The following is a 19810-nucleotide window of genomic DNA, read 5'->3' as shown; positions in this document are numbered from 1 at the left end:
GAAGGCAGCTTCCTATGCTCTCCATATTTGCCTACATGGGACTGTTTTTTCTCCTTCCGCATGAGCAAACAAGCCAGGAAGTCAGAGACACAGACACACACATTCCTTTCCAGATCAAAGCACACACAACCTGTTTTTTAACGTGCTTCCTTAATGGCACGCATAGCTAATCACAAGTACTTAAATAGAACCTAGATCTTCTCTGGAAATAAATAATGACTCATGTTCACCAACAAGAAAATAATGTTTGGATTTGTGTTGTGTCACATTAGTGTTGTAGGAAAAGAAGAGTCTAGCATGCTTTGGGAGGGAGATGGATGGGTAGAAAGTCACCAGTATCCTGCTCCTATCTGAGCCAAGAGTTACAGTAAGTTTCCCCAAAGTCTTATGGCAATATTGTGAACTTTTAAATAATAGTGGCTTCTGGGATGTATAAATATAGTTACTGTTTTTTTAAAGTTAAGGGGGCAGGAACGTTACTCAGGACAACAATGGATTTGTTCTGGAAGTAATCCAAAGTTGAGCTGGAGACTCAAGTTTGGGAAACCCTGGTGTAAAATTAATGTAAAATGTAAAAATTTCAATCTCATCTCCATATAACATCAACATTTCCCACCGTTTCACAACTTTATTTATCATATAGGTAACAGCAAGTGATGCCACATAAACAACAGTTCTTGCATTGAGCTGAGCAAGTGCCGGGTGAGAGACCCGCGAATAAACAGCCGTTTGGGCTCCACCCCAGCATCAGCATCCTATTACTGAGCAAGCAATAAGGAATGGCAGGCCGTTTTGGCAGCATCTTGCAGCATGACTTAACAAATACATAACAAGCCATAGATAATGAGTGGCTGACTAATAACTCTTCCTAGTGCCCATCAACAATTTTTGTTTGCCTTTTTTTAAAAGAAACAGTTAGTTTGAACAATACAAAGCCTCTGAGGCTCCATTCCCAATACAGGCTCAGTGGCTCTTCTGTTCCTCGAAAAAACAAATACTTCTGAAATGGAAGAGAACATGTCAATCCCTCTGGGTGCATAGATCAGGGTCCCAGAAGAAAAGATGCACACCTAGTTTTGTGCAAACAAAGAGGTTTTGCACTTTCATTCTCCCTCCCACCTCCACTCCCTGTCTGCCATTCAAAGCCAAGCAAGGGTTGGGCTGTGATTTAAGGTATTTGTTTGTTTTTAAACCAAGGCCAAGTAGTGCTCCTAAGGCAACTTGCTTTTTGCATGTTGAAAGTTACTCTCAATCAGAACAATTAGTCAAAAGTTGCTCTTTGGAGGGTTCTTGAATTCACAAGTAAGTTGTGGCTGATGGTGCCCATTGGGGATGGAAGGCAGCGAGACCAGCAGTAGATGGAGCCTGAGCCAATGAGCACCAAATAAAATTGTCTTCCTCCTCCTCCTCCCTTTGTTGAGTTCTGCAAAGCCGACACTGAAACTGAGGAGAAGGAAGCTAGCAGCCATGAAAGGAGGCGGCAGGCAGGTGGGCGCACTCAACGTTGGTGAGGCAGTGCTCCACTTGACCTGTGTCAGCCTCCGCTGTAAGTAAGATTATTGAAACAGCAAGATCACACAATAAGCAACCAAAGACAAGGAATCACAAGGAGAGGTGGAAGGGAGGGAACAGGAACCCAGCTGGCTCTTCTCTGTGGCTGAGGCTACAATGTGCAACATTTCTGCCTACTTGGTTTGAACTGGGCAGCAAGGAGCGTTTAGACAATCTTCCCTTCTTCCATTCATTACAGTCCTAAAACGAGAACCGGCACCCTTTCAGGGGGACATTTTTCAAGGCGAGACCAGTGTGAGCCCAATGGATTGGTAAGCACTGCAAAAGGGCAATGAATGACTCTCACAGGCAATGCTTAACAATGCATGAGCTGAGTTCAAAAAGGATTTGTTTTGATCTGGCTCCATTAAAAAAAAAATCATGTAAGATGGTAAAGTTGTCCGTGTGCTAGGCTTGCCATATGTCAGGAACATTCCAGACATGTCCTGGTTTTCAGGTGTAAAAGTGGCAAAAATCTTGAATCTGCAAAATGTCAGGGGAAACCCGGATGTATAGCAATGCAATGGAATAAATAGCAAAAACAGCTCCAAAAGCATAAAATCGCTATTTTCGGGGGAGGTTTCCCCAAAGAAGCTCAACAATTCTGGGGTCTCAACAACTTTGTGCACACTATACCACTGGGGGCTTACAGAACTGACTCTTCATCCCCTCCCCTGACCAAAAAAAGCTCCCTCCCAACAGAAGGCTGGTGTTGTCAAGAAATTAGCATAGCCGCCTCAGCAGATATTTGCGATGAATCGTGTGACACCCCTGTCTTCCCTGGCTAAACTGATGCAACCCAGTGTGTCGCTTCTCATCTCAGCGACAACAAAACCCCCCTTCTCATAGCCAAGTTCTGCCACAAGTCTTGGTCTCAGATGGTCATGATGATATATAACAAGGTAGTTGGAAACTTTACTTTTTTAAATCCATCATAACGCCACTCTCCTTGGGGACCCTTGGTCTTGTTCCATCTTGTCCTCCTTATGCTCTATGTTGATAGGTTATATTGTTAAGGGTGGTGTGCAGCGTCACACCCTCTAAATCAGTTCCTACCCAGTTCTATTTCTCTGTGTAGGCCAGCTGCAGCACCGCCTCTGCATTCTCAGACAGTTCCACCACAGCTCGCCTCAACATCTGGTAGGTGGACTCAAAGGAGATTTCGGGCTCCACCTTGACACCCCGTCCCAAATAGGGCACATAGCTCCATGCCCAGCTGGCCAGGGAGGTTGGCTTGGTGATGAGGCTGAGCACGTACGCAGGGTCCAGTGGTTTAGCAAAGGGGCTTTGGATCACTGCCTGAAGCAGCCGACGGGTTGTGCCGGTAGCCTGGGCAGTGTACTCTAAGGAGCCCTCATCCAGGCCAAACTCTATGCAGAAGCTGGCAATGGTGGTGGTGAGGCTGTCGACCACGTCCGGCTGGGGATGCTCCACACAGAAGAGGCAGCTCTGAAGGGCCTTCCCCCACACATCTTTCATCAACACTTTGGCCTTCCGCCTAACCACTCGGGACAGGACGGTTGGCAGGGCTTTCCTCAGAGCTTTCGTCTTCAAGTCCGGAGCGTAGCTGCTGAGGGCTCCCAGGAGGAGCGGCAAGTCGAAGGCATCTGGCTTGAGGCAGGAGACCAGGAAGACCTGTGGGGAGTCCACGCCGTCCTTCTTCAGAGCTTCCTCGCAGCTCTTCCGCACCTGACTCTGCACTTCCTCTTTGGCAACGGGTTGGCTCCCAGGCCGGGTCTCCACATCCACATCTATCTTGCTCCTCACAAAGAAGAACTGCTTCCCTGCTGAGGTGATGGCTCTGGCCAGGCAGCTGTGGGTGTGCTTATAGCGCTCGGAGGCCACCAGCAGGAAGAAGTCGTAGCGGCTGAGATCCAGGTGGCTCACGTCTTCCTCTGTCAGCCCCACTCCTGGCAAGTCCCAAAGGTAAAGGTTGGGGACAGCTGGGAGCAGGTAGGGCACGGCTTTCTTCGTCATCTCGGTCACCCCAGTGGGGGCCGCATCTGGTTCCCCACAGCCCACCCCCCTCAGAACATTAACCAGCGAGGACTTCCCTGAGCCAACTTCACCTATCACGGCGACGTCCAGTCGTATTTGTGTGGGGTCCGTCAAAACGGATGAGATCACAGTTGGGACTTCTGACAAGGTGCCGTCCTGGCAGATCGCGTACAGCTCCTTGATCTTCTTCTGGCTCACTTTGTTCAAATCCTCCAGGCTTCCATCGTGAGTTCTAGAGAGGAGTGAGAACAGAATAATAAATATCCACAGTCCGGGGCTGCATTTCCTCAGGAGTTGCACGTTGGCAGGTGGCAAGGCTGAAGCCAGTGGTGTAGTGGTCTGGGGTCGGAGGGGATAGCCGACCCATTGGTATTTCTGCAGCAGGGTCCCAGCCCTCTCCCTGTCTCCAGCTTCCTAAGGCCACCCAATGAGAAGGAAAGGGGAGCTTTTTAGCTACTGTATGCTCCAAAGCGAAGCACTTAGGAACACTGAAAAGGTAAGGTGCTCCCATTTCAAGAGAATGGGCTGTACAATGCAAGTACAATGGGACTTCGAGGAAAACACAACTCCAAAAGAAGATATTGGAGGACTCCAAATCATTGCCCGTGTAAATACCAGATCTAGCTAAAAGGCAACACATGGGACTTCTGCATTGATTGTTGCAATGCATCCCTAATTATGATTATTATTGTAAAATAATTATAAGATGGTGGGTGTCATAGTCTTAGAAGAGAGCATGGCTGTGAGGGGCCAACTTCAAATATCTAATGGACTGTCACATAGAAGAAGATGGAGCAAGTTTGTTTTCTCCTGCTCTGGAGGGCAGGACTCGAACCAATGGATTCAAGTTCCACCAAAGAAGATTCCGACTAAACATGGGGGGAAACTCTGATAGTAAGAGCTGTTTGGCAGTGGAACGGACTCCCTCAGGAGGTGGTGACTCCTTTCATTGGAGGTAAACAATGCAGTATTTGCAAAGCACAATCTAATGCGGGTGTAGGGAACTTTCGGTACTCCAGAGGCTGCTGAACTACAGCTCCCATCATCCTTAGCAATTGGCCATTCCTACTAGGGCTGATGGGAGTTGAAGTTCCCCACTCCTGCTCTTGTGTCACTCCATGCCACAGATTTGTCACTGGCACAGATTATGAGGTACCGCCAAAATGAAATCTGAGAAGCTTTTCCCCGTCTCCAGAGTACAGTATGAAAGGGAACCCCATTTCCAAGAATTTATCCTAGTCTATTTCACCTCTTGCTTTTTCACATTCATGCCTTAGCTAAGCCAGCTGCCACTTTCTAGCATTCTGATGTTCCACTGGTCCTATGCAAGAAAAAAAGTTCATGACCCCAAAGCTTTAGGACACACTTCACCCAGGTCCTCCCCGCCCCCCGGTAAATACTTTTTTTTGTGCTACTGAAAAAGGTTAGGGCTCCTGCAAGCCTGCTAGTATCTTCTTGTTTGAAGGTGGCACAGTTTTGGCTACATAGCCCTAACCACTCACAGCTTGAACAAACACTTTTGCATTTCTACATTGTGAGCGGCTGAATGATCCCTCCCATGGTGCAGCTGCACCAGAATTATCTGCTTTTAGGAGAGCCTGGATGAAAGGACAGGACAGCAACTCATTCAGGGGTGCAACAGGCAACCTCCTTTGTGGACGAGTACTTTGGACTCACAGGAGCCTTCCATTACATAATTTATTTTTTATTTCTCAGGGCTTGCTAGGACCATTCTTATGGGACACAGCCTTTTAAAAGGTTTCTGCCTTTTAAAACCGGGGTGGATTTGATTTAAATCAAATCGATTTAAATCACAATTGAAATCACTAGTCAGGAAGACTTGATTCAAATCATTTTTCCACCAGAAAGACTCATTCTTGCTGGTGTAATCTTAATATTACAATCATTTCCTTGATAACAATTTAAACAATTTTTTTAACTAAAACAATAACATTATAGCATATGTATCCATGTTTGTTTACTGATGTGGTTAAACTTTTGAAAAACTTAAAAAACAAATCCTTATTTCCTGTTGAATAGCCTTTGGACTATAATGTAACCTAAATAGAAAACAATCATTAGAAAGATTTTTCCTCCAAAAGCATTTTATTTTAAAAATCCAATTTAAATTTTTAAAAATTGATTAAAAAAAAATCTGATTTAAATTTAAATTATTATTATTATTTTAAAAAATCATTTATTTTTATCCACCCATACTTGGTTGTTCTTGTACTCTTTTTATTTTAGCTGTTTTTAAGGATATCTCTGTAAATTGCTTTGGAGCGTAGATACTGGAGGCAACTCACAAATAAATGAGTGAATCAAGAGAGGCGCTCGCTTCCCGACTCACCTCTTCAAATTGAGCACCTCTCCTTCCAGGCTGTCTTCAAAGCGTGCAAACTCATATCTGTCCGTCTCCAGCCCTGACACCAGGAATACCTTCTTGGGGTCCATCCCATGCTTGGTCAAAACACCTGCCAGTTCCTTCCGGATCAGCCCCAGCTGCTCGGCCGGATTGTACCTGGATCTGAGCCGCCGCTCGGCTGTGTGCAGGTCCAAGTCCACCTTGGTGCGTGCCAGGATGAGCCCTTTCCCCTTCTGCTTGATGGCCTTGAGGACTTGGAGGTGGCTGTCCCTCAAGCCTCCAGTCCCAACCACCACCACAAAGCAGCTGAATTTGCTCAGGTCGCCCAAGCGTTTGAGGTAGGCGGACGGCTTCTCTGACGCCTCGAAGCCTGGCAGGTCATGCAGGGTGAGGTCGGGGTAGACGGGGTGAGCGTGGACAACCGGCTGCTTCGTGGTCTCAGGGGCCTCTCGGAGATAAGCCCATGGATCCGTCACCCGGCGGGGCTTCTCCAGGAGAGCCCCGATCAGAGTGCTCACCCCTGAGTCACGCTCTCCCAGGATCCCGACCTGGATCTTGAGGGTGTTCACACAGTCCACCAGAGCCTGGATTTGGGAAGCGGCACCGCTGGCGTTCTGGGCCTCATACTGGGCCTTCAGGATCTTCAGGTGCGATTCGTCCAGGACGGAGGAACCGGCCATGGCTGGAGCTGCAAAGAGGATGTGGGAGATTACAAGGGGTCAAAAAAAAATGGATGTACCGTGCTATATTAGAAGCAAAAAAAACTTGTTTTGATGAATTGGAAGAGCCGCAAAAAGATTCCTTTGAGCACAAGGATTGATAACATGGACAGATTAGCTACATACGAACGAATTGCATGTCGACGCAAATTAAGAATGGATAAATATGAAGAAATCAGGAAGGAATATTTAAGTGATAAGGCGGACAGGGGTGGGAAGTAGGGGGAGGAGAGAGAGGTGGGAAAATATTGTTAAAAGGGTGTAGTCATAGGTATATCAATGTATTCAAATCTGAATTTTCAAATTGTGTTATTAGTGTTATTGTGGTTTTTGTTGTATGTGTCTTTTGCGATTGTTGTTTGTATTGAAAAATGATTAAATAAATTTTTTAAAAAGAGGATGGAGGGGAAAAAAGAGAATGCTAACTGCAGTTCTCAGTGTGCTTTTTAGGGATGCATGGGCAGATGCTTATCTCTGCCTACCTCCCTCCTTCCCTCTCTCACACACATATGTATTGACCATCCATACAGTGAGTTGAGGAAGTGGGGGGGGGGCACCCATTTGTGATCTGTCTCAGAGCCACTTCCTTGGTTACCTTAATGTTTTGAGGGCCATTACCTCACCAGGAAGCTAGCCTGGGCTATTCCAGGAAATGAATGCCGTGCTGGATCCAGGAATTTAGAAGGGCACTCAGGCACATATCCTACCCTACACCCCCAAAGAAAAAAAATATAACAGTATGCTTATGTCTGTAGTATGGTTAGAATCCTCTTTGTAGAGTGCTCTCCCCAGGGAGGCTCACCTGGCGCCTTCGTTCCATATCTCTAGGTGCCAAGCAAATAACGTTCCTGTATAAGGTAAAGGACCCCTGGATGGTTAAGTCCAGTCAAAGGCGGCTATGGGGTTGCGGCGCTCATCTCGCTTTTTAGGCCGAGGGAGCTGGCGTTTGTCCACAGACAGTTTTCTGGGTCATGTGGCCAGCATGACTAAACTGCTTCTGGCGCAACCCGTGATGGAAACCAGAGCGCACGGAAACGCCATTTACCTTCCCGCCACAGCAGTACCTATTTATCTACTTGCACTGGCGTGCTTTCGAACTGCTAGGTTGGCAAGAGGTGGGACAGAGCAACGGGAGCTCACGCCATCACGGGGATTTGAACCGCCAACCTTCTGATCGGCAGTCCCTAGGCTCTGTGGTTTAGACCACAGCGCCACCCGCGTCCCTGTACAACCAGGCCTTTGGCTAATTAAACAATCTATGGTCTTTAAAACTGTGAGGGGAATCTATTGTTTTTGCTTGTTGCTATGTTATGTATTTGTTGGTGTTTTCATATTGTAAGCTGTCCTGTAGTCCTCGGATGAAGGAGAGGAAGAAAGGCAAATTTATATAAGTGACAGTAATAACAACAACAGAGAGTTGCTAGGCACTGTCTGCAGTTAAAAGCTCTGCCAGCAGGCTTACAATCTAATAGCAACCAGAGTGAAAAGGGAGGGAACTGGATAGTAAGGGATGCACCAGTCCTCAAACGACAGGGGAAAAGTGCCTAGAAAAAGAACCCAGTAAGTCAGCCTATATAAAGAAAGAAGACTTTGGCTCTAGCATCAGACCACTAAAAATCTGTCCCAGTCAGGAGTCCTGTTTCCAAAGCAAAGCCGCCTCTGCCCACTTTAAACAAACAAAGCCAGACCAAGAGCCCAACAGAGAAAAATCAAATATTTGGTTTCTTTCTTCCTGTCAAAAACTAAAGGCTGCATCCAACCTCTACTCAGAGCAGTTCCGATGAAATCAATTGGCCTCAGCCAAATTAATTTCATCAGTTAGTCCCATTAATTTCAATGAGTCTACTTCTGAGCAAACTAGCACTGGACAGAACTCTAAATTTTGTTAAAGGAACACTCCTTAGCCACTGGGGAAAACCTAGAGGTTGTAAGAGAAGAACTAAGAACTGCTCTCCTGGATCAGACCATGAAAGGCCTACCTAGTCCAGAAGCCTGTTCCCACATTGGCCAACCAGACACCAAAGGGAAGCCTGCAAGGGTGAAGTGAGAGCAATAAGCACAAGAATGGGCATTCTGCACAGAATTTTGCTTGATGGTTGCCATTAATTTGATTTTAATTTGATTTAATTAATTTTATAATGAATGTTTTTAGAATGTCGGACTATTTTGATTGTTGTTAGCCACCCTGAGCCCAGCTTCGGCTGGAGAGGGCGGGATATAAATAAAATTTATTATTATTATTATTCTCAGTCATGGCTCCCCAGTTATGGAACGCTCCCCCCATCATTACCTATATTTAGGCAACATGCCACAAACCTTTCTTTTCTGCCAGGTCTTCGGCTTTTAATTATCCGATGCTATATATATTGTTACTGGAACAAGAAGCCGAAAGCACCAGCCTGAAGATGACGAGTGAGACCTCGTCGAAACGTCGCCTAGACACCCCAACTTTTACACGGGAAGACAAAAAGCTCTGTTCCAGTAACAAGAAGCCGAAAGCACCAGCCTGAAGATATATATATCTTATATATATATATCTCAGTGGTCTCGATGGTTATATGCAACTTTCAGGATCAGCAGCAGAATATCAGTTCTATGAGGACAGTTATTATTATTATTAATGCTTTATTTAGTTATCGAACTTATCGGTCGCTTAAAAAACAACAAATGAAAAGCAGCTCAAAAAGCGACTTATACATTAAACCAAAACAACCCCTAAAAGCCTGATTTCTTAACTAGTGCAAACAGAGTGTTACGTCACTTGGCACCTGCAAGAGTGCCAGTTCTGCAGATCAAAGCTTTTATGGGATGAGGTTGATCCTGCAGGTAAACTGGCCCCAAGCAGTTAAGGGGCTTTATGTGCTAATAGTAACATGTCAAAACTAACCAGTAGCAAACTGGCCGCCAGTGCAGAGCTCAGAGCAGAGGTGTTATAGGCTGACAGGGTCTCACTCCTGCCAGGAAACATGTCACAACTTTCTGAGTTGGTGGCCAAATCACGCTCGGAGCTGTTGGTTCATAGCTCAGAACCGCCTACACTGACTGGCAGCAGCTATTCAGAGGACATTCCCAGGCCTACCTGAAGATGTTGCCAGGCACTGAACCTAGGAATTTCTGCCTGCAAAGCAGATGCTCTACCAGCTGAGCTACAAGCCCTTCCCCTGTGACAGCAAATGCCACAGGAACAGGTGTGTTTTGCTGGAGGCAGATCTGGGGAACTGCTAGACTTTCCCAAACATGGGGGTCAGCCAACGGCTTCTTTGTCACAGAATCCTGGTTGTAACCCAAGACCTTGAGAGAGACGTTTAATACTCAAAACAAGCCTGCCGGCCTCCATCTTGATAGATGCAGGCCTTTCTGAGCACAACACACCGTCAATAATTGCCCTTGTTCGTTTAACTGCTCTCTTTCCGTTTGTTTTTGAACATCAGGCCTGATGAGGAAGAACGCCGAAGAGCTCAAAAGCTTGCTCACTATTTTGTGATCTTTTGCGGGGTTGGTCCTAATACAAATCAAGTAAAATCAACGTGAGGATTTTGGATCCTGGAGAAACGTGGCTAAGATTTTTTTTATATTTTAATTTATTTTTTAAACAACAGTTTTAATTAGGCGCTGTGTGCATAAATATGCTCTCTTTTGCGTGTCCCGGATCCCCACCCCCGACTCCGGTTCTTATCTTACAGGGTAGGGAGAATGCCAGCTACAAAAGCAAAAACACCAGCTAATCCATTTCCCCTTCTCCCTCCAACAAAAGGAACCCAGGAGTCCTGGATGGCTGCCAGCCAGCCAACCCCACCCGGCCGCCCCCCAAAATGAAAAGGTTTCGGGAACGGAGGCGTCCCAGGCGTAAGACCTACCCGTCCGTCTCTGCCTCTCCGGGTCTTCCGGGCGCGGCGAGGCTTGGATGCTGCTGCGCCCCTGCGCCCTGGCTCCAGATGACGCGCAAAGCAAAAGCTGGGAAACAGAAACCTATTGGAGGGGGGCGGAGTCGGCGGATCCTCCTCTTCCTTGGCAGGCGGAAAGGCTCGTCTGACGTCTCTGGGATGCGCAGGGAAAACAGATCCGAGCAACGGCAGGCGGGTGGGAAGAGGAAGCAGCCAAAGGGGGACAACGCCAGGGAAGCCGAGCGAGCGGTCCCGGGGCGCAGCCTTGCAGCGGGTAAGCAAGCCCAGGCCGGCGGGTGTCTCCCCATCTTCTTCAGCCTCCCAAAAACGAAGTGTCAGACGGCGGGTCGTTCTGGCTGCCTGAAGATCTTCTCCCCGGCCTGATGGAAAAGGCAAAAATATTTTCCGGCCTCTTTCCGCATTAGTGCGCCGCTGTTTCTGCCAGATCGCTTAATCAACCTGTTTTCTTGCCTAAGAATCAGCAGCCCTCTTATGCCATAGGCTCAAACTAGGATAGTTTGCCGGCGGGGGATGACCGACTTCAGGGGCTGGTGATTTCAAGGCTGGATTACTGCAATGCTCTTTTTGTGGGGCTTCTCTTGCAACTTGATCTGGAAGCTGCAGAATTCTCCAGGAGTGAGGCCCTGTTAGCATATAGCACTCCTGCTCAGAGATCTGCACCGGCTGCCCGTTTGGGGTGAAATCGCCCCCCCCCCCCCGCCAGCATATAACACCTTGTTTGCGGGGGTTGTACTGCTTGCCGATCTGCTACCCAGGTTCAAGATTATACCAGGTCATACCATTCAGGACCAGCTTATCTGGGAGATACACCATGGCTGTGGTCCTCAGCTTGAGCCCTGGCTCATTCCATTTTGGTTGTTGTTTATGTGTGTGTGTGTGTGTGTGTGTGTGTGTGCGTGTGGACTTAAATTATATACAGCCAAGTTCCTTGTGTTTAATCACAGCCTCTGAGTAATGTTGTTTTTCTCTCTCCTCCCATCTCTTCCCTTTCCTTACCTTTCCACAGCATCCCTCAAGAAGCCCTGTTTCCCTGCACCCAACATGGCTCTAAAGACCCCCCAGGGCTCTGCGCTGAGCTCCCCGGAGCAAGGGGATGTCTCCGTGGTCCTTGTGGGAAAATCCGGGGTAGGAAAATCGGCCCTCCTCAATGCCTTGCGTGGGGTGACCGAAAACGATGTCGGATGTGCCCCTCTGGAGGCCCCGCCTAAATCCGGGGGGCCTGTCATGTACCCCGACCCATCCCACCCCAATTTACTGATATGGGAACTAGCTCTGGATTGTGAGGGGCAGGCCGACCGGTGGCTGAAGGAGGCTGACGTTTTTGTCGTTGCGACAGACGGCAAGTTTGACGAGACTCACGCCCACCTGGCCGGGGAGGCCCGGGCGGCTGGCAAGAAGGTCTATTTTGCTCGTACCAAGGCCGATTTGGATCTTCATACCCTCAAGCGGTTGATGGGGGAGCGCTACAACCGACCCCAGGCCCTGCAGGCCCTGCGGGGTGTCTGTGCTGAGTCGCTGGGGGCCCACGGTCTCGGGGAACCCTTTGTCTTCCTGATCTCTGCTTTTGAACCCTATGCCCTGGACTGCCCCCAGCTGCGAAAAGTGTTGCTGGAGGACGTGCACACATACGAGAGGTAAGTCAGGCAACCAGCTTAAGCGAACCAAAGCAACATAGAATCATTATCAATGTATGAACATGACTAAGATTCATGATGACGATAATAATATTGCAGAGCTAGAAAAGGGTTGCTGAAGCGATCAAGGGGATGAAGCCCTTGAGGGTCAGGGCTTTTCAGTTTAGAAAAAAAGGTGATTAAAGGACACGATAGAGGTGAGTAAAATTATGTGTGACACAGATAAAAGTGGATAGTCATAATACAGTCGTATCTTGGTGGTCAAACTCCTTAGTACTCAGATGTTTTGGCTCCCGAACGCTGCAAACCCGGAAGTAAGTGTTTTCTGCTGCTCCAGAGAAGCGGACACGGAGCAATGGATCCAAACTACAAGAAAGAAGATTCGACCTAAACATTAGGAAGAACTTCCTGACATTAAGAGCTGTTCGACAGTGGAATTGGCTGCCAAGGAGTGTGGTGGAGTCTCCGTCTTTGGAGGTCTTTAAGCAGAGGCTTGACAACCATATGTCAGGAGTGCTCTGATGGTGTTTCCTGCTTGGCAGGGGGTTGGACTCGATGGCCCTTTGTGGTCTCTTCCAACTCTATGATTCTATGATTCTAGTTTGCGAGCGTTTTTTGGAAGCCAAATGTCCATTTTGGCTGTCGGCATTGTTTCTGGGGCCAATCAGCCAATCGGATCCACCAGGGCTCTTAGGTTTTTAAGTTTAATGGAAGAAGACCTACAGAGACTTCATGAACAGAGTTTTGAGGCCAGGTGCCAGCGGGCATGGGCACGTCGCTCATAAGGACAAGGGCCTCTGGCTGATGTTCTTGTAGCGTGACAAGGAATGTAAATTACAGCCGCAGGCCGATATTTATATCCTGGCGGCCTTTGCTCGAGTGTCATCAGGACTTTTGCTCGGAGCAAAGCAACCAGAGAAGTGGCCTAGTTGGTCTCTGTTTGTGCCTCCCCTGCAGAGGAAACAGTGTTTGTTTACAAGCAACAACCCCCACCCCTAAGATGCTCCTGTTACCCAGAGTTGTAATCAAACGAAGCTGTGCAAATCTGGTGCAGCGTAGTGTTGACTTTCTTGGAATTCCAAAGGTGTCCACTGGTCCAAAAAGGGTGGCAATCTTTTACAAGGCCACCACATATGAAAGAACGTTCCCTCTACCTCTTTGGACCTGTAAAATGGTAAAAGAGTATTGGGAAAGGATCCATAATGAATTTAAAAAAATGTTTCAAAGTATTTCCCCCCCCCCCCCAAATTATCCTGTTGGGGATAATTCAGACTGAAATTCCCAGGTGTCAAAAAAGGTTATTTATGGATGCAACAACTGCGGCCCATGTTTTGTTAGCTCCCAAATGGAAAAAGAGTGAGGTCCCAGCCAAAGAAGAATGGCAACTTAAGTTGACAGAATATGCACAACTTGTGTAGCTGAAAATGCTGACAGCATTAAGATAAATTCAACAGTGTAAACAAGTTTTGATGGATGCAATAATGGAATACTGAATGGTATAGTTTTTGTAAAATATGCAGGGATTTATGATATGTGAAATGAACCAGGGAAGAAGGGAAGTCATTGATATCTTAAGGATGTAAAAATGAGTGTTTAAAATTGTAAAATGGAAAATTTAACAAAAATTATATACAAAAAACGAAAAGGATGGCAACCTCTGAATGAGCTTAGTTGCTGTGGAATGCCTGCTGACCAATGAGAAATGGAAGGGGAATGGGAAATGAAATGGAGCACTCCACAATACAACATTAATTTCATATGATGTTAATTCTAGTCATTGGGTACTAATGATGTTAATATAATAGGAGATCAATTATAGTTAACAATATTAATCCCAGTTCTTGCTCCCTATCCCTTGCCGTGTCCTGTTTACCCCCACAGGGTCCTAAAGCCCACTCGCCTGGACTACGAGGTGATCAGCGAGCAGGAGATTGCAGAGATCCAGGAGGCCTATGAGCTGGGAGGCCTCTCGGAAGTGGTGACCCGCATTCAGTGCAGCCTGGAGACCCTCTGGAATGCCCAACTTGACATTGGCGTCACGGGGGAGTCGGGCGCTGGGAAATCCACCTTTGTCAACGCCTTGAGGGGTGTGGGCGATGAGGAGGAGGGAGCCGCGGAGACGGGCGTGACGGAGACCACAGCCCAGCCTACGCCATATCCTTACCCCGGCCACCCCAACGTCATCCTGTGGGATCTCCCTGGCATTGGCACGCCCAACTTCCAGGCCGAAAGCTACCTAGAAGCAGTAGAGTTTTCTCGCTACGATTTCTTCATCATCCTGGCCTCGGAGAGGTTTAAGGAGAACCACGTCCGTTTGGCCAAGGCCATTGTCAAAGAAGGCAAGCGGTTCTATTTTGTGCGCACCAAGCTGGACAACGACCTGGAGTCCATGAAGAGGCGGAAGAACCCTCCAACTGAAGAGGAAGTCCTGGAGGAGATTCGGACTGACTGCCGGGAGAAGCTCGCCAAGGCCGGGCTGGCAGACACCAAGGTTTTCTTGCTCAGCAGCTTCGAGATTGACAAGTTTGACTTCCAAGTCTTCGAGGAAACCCTGGAGCAAGAACTTCCGAGCCACAAGCGCCACGCCTTCCTGCTGTCGCTGCCCAATGTCTCCTCGGTCATCATTGACAAGAAGAGGCAGCTCCTTCACCAGGAGGTATGGAAGGTAGCTCTGATCTCCAGCTTGGTGGCCGCCGTCCCTTTGCCGGGCCTGGCCTTCACCTGTGATGTCTCCATTTTGCTGAGGAAGCTGTCCACCTACCGCCAGGACTTTGGCCTCGACGCAGCGTCCTTGACCCGTCTGGCCGAGCGGTCGGGGAAACCGCTGGAGGTCCTGAGGGCCGAAGTCCACAGCACTCTAGGCCGGAGCATCAACAGGGATGTGGTCATTGGGTTGCTGGGGAAGGCCACCGGGACAGGCTTGGTGGTGGCCAATTTCTTCATCCACCGGATCCCGATTTACGGAGCCCTGGCTTCCGGCGGGATTTCCTTCCACACCACTTACTACATGTTGAGCCAGTGCTTGGAAGAGCTGGCCAATGACTCCCAAAGGGTCCTCATGAAGGCCTTTGAAAGCGAAGTCTGAGGCAGCTGGAATAAGGAGGCAGTCCTTAGGCGCCTCTGTGACTCTTAGCACTGTTACGTTCCTGCTTTAGCTTCATCACGGCTGATCTACTTGTTGATGTTTATGGAGTCACGGGACCATGATCTTGTTTTGGAACCTAGTTTTGACGAATGGGAGTTGCATGAGGCTGCCATCCCCCATTGGAACGAGAGCAAGATTTAGACGAGCAATTTCTGTGCAATGTCCCAGAAGGCTCCACAGTTCTCTGTTACTCAGGGGTGGCCAACCCTTCCAAATGTTGCTGAACCCATCACCGCTGCATGTACGCCAGGGTTTCCCAAACTTGGGCCTCCTGCTGTTTTTGGACTACAACACCCATCATCCCTTGCCAGCAGGACCAGTGGTCAGGCATAATGGGAATTGTAGTCCAACACTGCTGGAGACCCAGGTTTGGGAAACCCTGGTGTAAGCCATGCTGACTTGGGCTGATGGGAGCTGTAACCCAACGCCTGGAAGGCAATTGGTTCCCCGTCCTGTTTTATGATACTGTTACATGACTAACCTGTGGCCTTCTGGACACTGCTGAACCACAACTCCCATCTTCCCTTTCTATTGGCCATGTTGACTTGGGGTGATGGAAGTTGTAGTCCTTTAACACTGTAGTCCGCCAACATCTGGAGGACCAAAGACTTGTCTGTTCTGTGCTGTTAAGCATTCAGTGGCAGGTTTAGTATCAGATGTGGTAGCTTCAGCTTTTGGAAACCGGAGCTCACTTTGCCTCAGATACGTGACATAATTTGGAATGTTTCCTAGAGATATATCCATGGACATAGGTGGAGAAGGGCGTGTAGGAAAGGAAACTAATGTATTATCAAGCTTTCTACACCTTCTCATGCAGTTGATGGAATCAGACTCTGGCCCTCACATGCTTTTTTCCTGGCCACAATAAAACGTGTTACGTGCTGTGATGCTTCTATGTTTTTAGCTATTCTTACTTTTGTCTGTAAGCTGCCTTGAGTCCCCGTCAGGGAAGAAGGTGGTGTATAAATAAACATACAACAAAAATGATACTTTTTGCAGGTTTCAAAAGCGGCAAACGTCACACTGCTAACACTTTTGGGATTTCCCCTTGCGGTTGTCCTTATAAATGCACATGATTGAAACAGGGGCAGAAGTTAAGCCTGGTGGAATTGGAGGGATGCGGCCTGGCCCTTTAAGAACAAAGGGCTGGTGTCTATGTGCTTTACTTCCTTGGAAGCAGTGGAGTCAGAGCGCCACCTGGTGGAGGGGAGCTCCTTGGCACTTGAGACAATGCGGTGTATTGCAGCAGCCCAGTCCAGTTGCTGGTGGAATCGAAAGAGCAATTTGATGCAAGTATGGAGCCCCATGAAGCCTGGTCAATTAGGGTGACTGGCACACTGCCCTGCTCACCTCAAATCAGCACCCTGTTGGTCACCTCCTTATTCTTATTTATTTATTTATTAAATTTGTTCATCCGTCGATCTCAGGGCAGTTCACAACACAGTCTCTCGGGTGACGCTGGCTGTCAGCTGCCTCCCCTTTAGCTTTCAGGGGTTCCCTGGTGCAACTCAGCAGGGAGGTTGGTGTGGGGTAGACCTGGGATTAGTCAGCTGCACCTCAGCTGGATAGCTCAGTTGGTTAGAGCGTGGTGCCGACAACACCAAGGTTGCAGGCTCGATTCCCCGTAAGGGACAGCTGCATATGCCTGCATCGCAGGGGGATGCACCTTGGGGGTCCCTTCGAGCTCTGTGATTCTATGAAAATAAGCTGTACACATGTTTCTTATTATGAACCTGCTACAGGCTCTGGCTTTGCCTCCTGTTGGGCTCCCTTCCTCCTGCCCTACCAATCCCAGTCACTACTGGATGTAGCACTCTGTCTCTCCTCCACCTGCCTGGTCACTCAATCTGCACGGAATTCCCGGTCACTTGCGGCGAGCAGGCTAGCACTGAATTATAATCACTGAATTATAAGAAGATCCTGGGAAGCGGAGCTTCCAGTGGCCTCTGTCTTAAGACCTTGCAAAGGAGCTACCCATTGGGGTAGGTAGTGGCCCATATGGTTGGAGTCCAGCTCTCATTATCCCTGACCACTTATTGGGATCCCAAGTCTAACAATGTAGTCATTTTAGCTTGGTAGAGCACACGACTCTTAATCTCGGGGCTGTGGGTTGGACTAGATGATCCTGTTGATATTTCCGTTCTACCTTAAGGAGTAGACGTGTGGAATTGTTGCGTGTCACATGTCTGTTTACATTCCAGCACGGCTTGCTGGGAACTTCCCTTGCGTATAGCTTTTCCTTTTCCTTTTCTCTCTGAGACGAGAGAGAGACGACATGTTTCTTTGTCCTGATTTATGATTAATAAATCTGTAGTTGTCGTATGTTTCCACAAGCCTCACGCCTATTCTGTGTGTGCAGTTCGATCTGCTGATAGTGTGCCCTGGCTCAGAAGCCTGGGTTGCTGATTTACGTCGGAGCAGAGGTGATGGTCTTCGCAGCGGGACAGCTGGAAGGAGATGGCCCAGCCGGGGCTAGCCAGCTGGCCCCCTGGCCCTCTGCATGCCGACAGATCCTCGTGGTCCCTTCCAACTCTACTCTTATGATTCTATGATCTCGGTGGGCCTACAGACCGCTGACTGCAAGTGATGGACATCGTCGGAAAGCAGCTCATTTTACAGTGTGCAAGGAGGTGAGGGAAAGGGAGGGCAAAAACCTGGACCATGAGGGAAAATCCCATATGATCATTTCAGAATCCAATCCAAGGCATGGGATGGAGGTTGGGGAGGAATGTTGTGCCTCTAACAGCAGTTTCCCCAGCGTGCCACTAGAGGGCAGGGCCATGCAGTTTCTGGAATAACACCTGCAAAATTTGCACATGCAATCCTTTTGCTGCATTGGAAGGTGAGGGAAAGGGGAGTGTGTGTTTGTACGTGAGAAAATGCATGTTGAGGAAATTGCCAAATCAGGCAGTTTCTAATTACGCAGCTCCCCCTTCCCCATTTTCTCCCGTGGTGTAACACTCATATTTCCCTGCTAGCATTAATAAAGTTGTTAAGGCATTATCTGTTGTCCTCATGCTTATTTGTGAAGTCTCTTGAATATTTCATCTGGTTTCTTTGGAGCTGTTTAGGTGTGGAAAGCTTTTCTAAAACCCTCAGTTACAAATAGCTATTTATAACCAAGCAACACACTTTAGCATGTGAAAAAGTCTGTGAAAGTTAGTAGCTCACAGCAAAACATAATGCTTAGAATTGAGCCAATTTTCGGTGTGCTGATTTCAAGGAGGGGAAAAAAAAATCCCCTGAGAATCACATCGGCCATAATTTGGGAGGGTTGCAGATCTGTGTGAAAATGTTCTCCTATTCAAAGTGGGGATAGAAAGCATGGCTCGCTCTTCTGATCTGATTTGGTGATGCTGTCATATTGCAAACCCTAACGGATTACATGATTTCTGACTGGGCCACTTAGCAAAGAAGAATTTTTCTTTTAAAAAATGTACACAAAGCAATTACTGAGAGAGGCAGCCGAACGAGTGAAAATGAAATAAATGCAGGACTTTTTTTTTTTAAGGGAGAGCATTCAAGGTTCCTGTAACACCCTATTCTGGCGTTGAAAACGCCCCTGGAAACTTGGCTAGGCTCCAGATATTTACCTGCCTATGCTGAATCAGTGGCCTCAAAGAATCACCTACAATTTCCATAGTTCCCTTCGTGGAGGCATGGTTAAACTGCTCAGGAAATGGGAAACGGGTATCTCCTGACAACTCTTGGCACTCATAACAAACTACAAGTCCCATGATTCTTTGGGGAAAACCATGTCTGCTTAAAAGTGGTATGATAATGCTTTAACTGTAAGATGTGGATGTGGGCTGAGATTCAACTGTCAGCCCACTCCGCTTCTGTCTGAGGAATTCACTATTTTGTCCTTCGCCTCAGGTATCAATTAGTTCCGCGAAGGCCCTGTTCATCACAGATGAGTTAAACACACTACATTTTGCTGTAATTTATTTGTAGATGACATAGGGCACACACGCCAAAAGTTATTAAGAACGTCTTTTACAAATTGATTTATTGGTGCTACGTGATCTGCGCTACCTGCACCAGGGGCCTCTCTCCCAGCTTACATTTTTGGGGGACTTTCACTTTTGCCTCTGCTTTAGTATCGTCAGCACTGACGAGGCCCTAATTTTAGACACAATTAACTACTAGAGCAAAAACTGTGATGGTGACACAAGCACATATAGCCACCTTGCCCCGATTTCCTCGCTCTGAGAACCCCATTGGTCCTTTCTAGAGCAGGGGAGGAGCTGGAGGTGGAGGGCCTCATATCTGGATTAAATTTTCTGTTTTTCAATTTCAAATACTCATTCAAATACTCATACATCCTTAAGATATCAATGGCATCGCTTCTTCTCTTTCCATGGTTCATTTTACATATCTTAAATCCTTGCATATTTTACAAAAACTATACCAATCAGTTTTCCATCATTGCATCCATCAAAACTTATTTGCTTTCCACTGTTGAATTTATCTTAATGCTGCCAGCGTTTTCA

The 19810-nt window shown here is 47.6% G+C and overlaps 2 protein-coding genes across 4 annotated transcripts; one reads left to right on the top strand and one right to left on the bottom strand.

Moving 5' to 3' along the window:
* Nucleotides 1-597: 597 nt before the first annotated feature.
* On the bottom strand, nt 598-10596 carry LOC114603402 (interferon-gamma-inducible GTPase 10-like). Of its 3 annotated transcripts, XM_028742376.2 has the most exons (4): nt 10491-10540; nt 8613-8663; nt 5900-6602; nt 598-3781 (listed from the first exon to the last, which is right to left on the bottom strand). In XM_028742376.2, the coding sequence occupies exons 2-4, from the start codon at nt 8635-8637 to the stop codon at nt 2614-2616; spliced, it is 1896 nt and encodes a 631-aa protein (XP_028598209.2). In that variant the 5' UTR covers nt 8638-8663; nt 10491-10540; the 3' UTR covers nt 598-2613. The 3 variants fall into 3 exon arrangements, with proteins under 3 accessions (XP_028598209.2, XP_028598211.2, XP_028598210.2); XM_028742378.2 differs by lacking the exon at nt 8613-8663 and having other exon boundaries at nt 10491-10596; XM_028742377.2 differs by lacking the exons at nt 8613-8663; nt 10491-10540 and adding an exon at nt 10006-10111.
* On the top strand, nt 10225-17644 carry LOC114603401 (interferon-inducible GTPase 5-like). The gene is made up of 3 exons (XM_028742375.2): nt 10225-10791; nt 11545-12172; nt 14054-17644. Exons 1-3 carry the CDS (start codon nt 10446-10448, stop codon nt 15255-15257), a joined length of 2178 nt encoding a protein of 725 aa, XP_028598208.2. The 5' UTR covers nt 10225-10445; the 3' UTR covers nt 15258-17644.
* The last annotated feature ends 2166 nt before the right edge of the window (nt 17645-19810 follow it).

The sequence above is a fragment of the Podarcis muralis genome, chromosome 7 (genome assembly GCF_964188315.1).
Source record: "Podarcis muralis chromosome 7, rPodMur119.hap1.1, whole genome shotgun sequence".
In the NCBI taxonomy this organism is placed as follows: domain Eukaryota; kingdom Metazoa; phylum Chordata; class Lepidosauria; order Squamata; family Lacertidae; genus Podarcis; species Podarcis muralis.
The sequence above is the reverse complement of the archived record's forward strand: the minus strand, read 5'-3'. Positions and strand labels throughout refer to the sequence as shown.

Excerpts from the sequence above, each read along its gene's own strand:
- LOC114603402 (XM_028742376.2), bottom strand. The coding sequence starts at position 8,637 with ATGTGGGAACAGGCTTCTGGACTAG. Across the intron at positions 6,603-8,612 it reads GGAACAGGCTTCTGGACTAG|CTCCAGCCATGGCCGGTTCC; the intron begins GTAGGCCTTTCA and ends TCCTCTTTGCAG. Across the intron at positions 3,782-5,899 it reads GAGGTGCTCAATTTGAAGAG|AACTCACGATGGAAGCCTGG; the intron begins GTGAGTCGGGAA and ends ACTCCTCTCTAG.
- LOC114603401 (XM_028742375.2), top strand. The coding sequence starts at position 10,446 with ATGAAAAGGTTTCGGGAACGGAGGCGTCCCAGGCGTAAGACCTACCCG. Across the intron at positions 10,792-11,544 it reads GGGGCGCAGCCTTGCAGCGG|CATCCCTCAAGAAGCCCTGT; the intron begins GTAAGCAAGCCC and ends ACCTTTCCACAG. Across the intron at positions 12,173-14,053 it reads GACGTGCACACATACGAGAG|GGTCCTAAAGCCCACTCGCC; the intron begins GTAAGTCAGGCA and ends TTACCCCCACAG.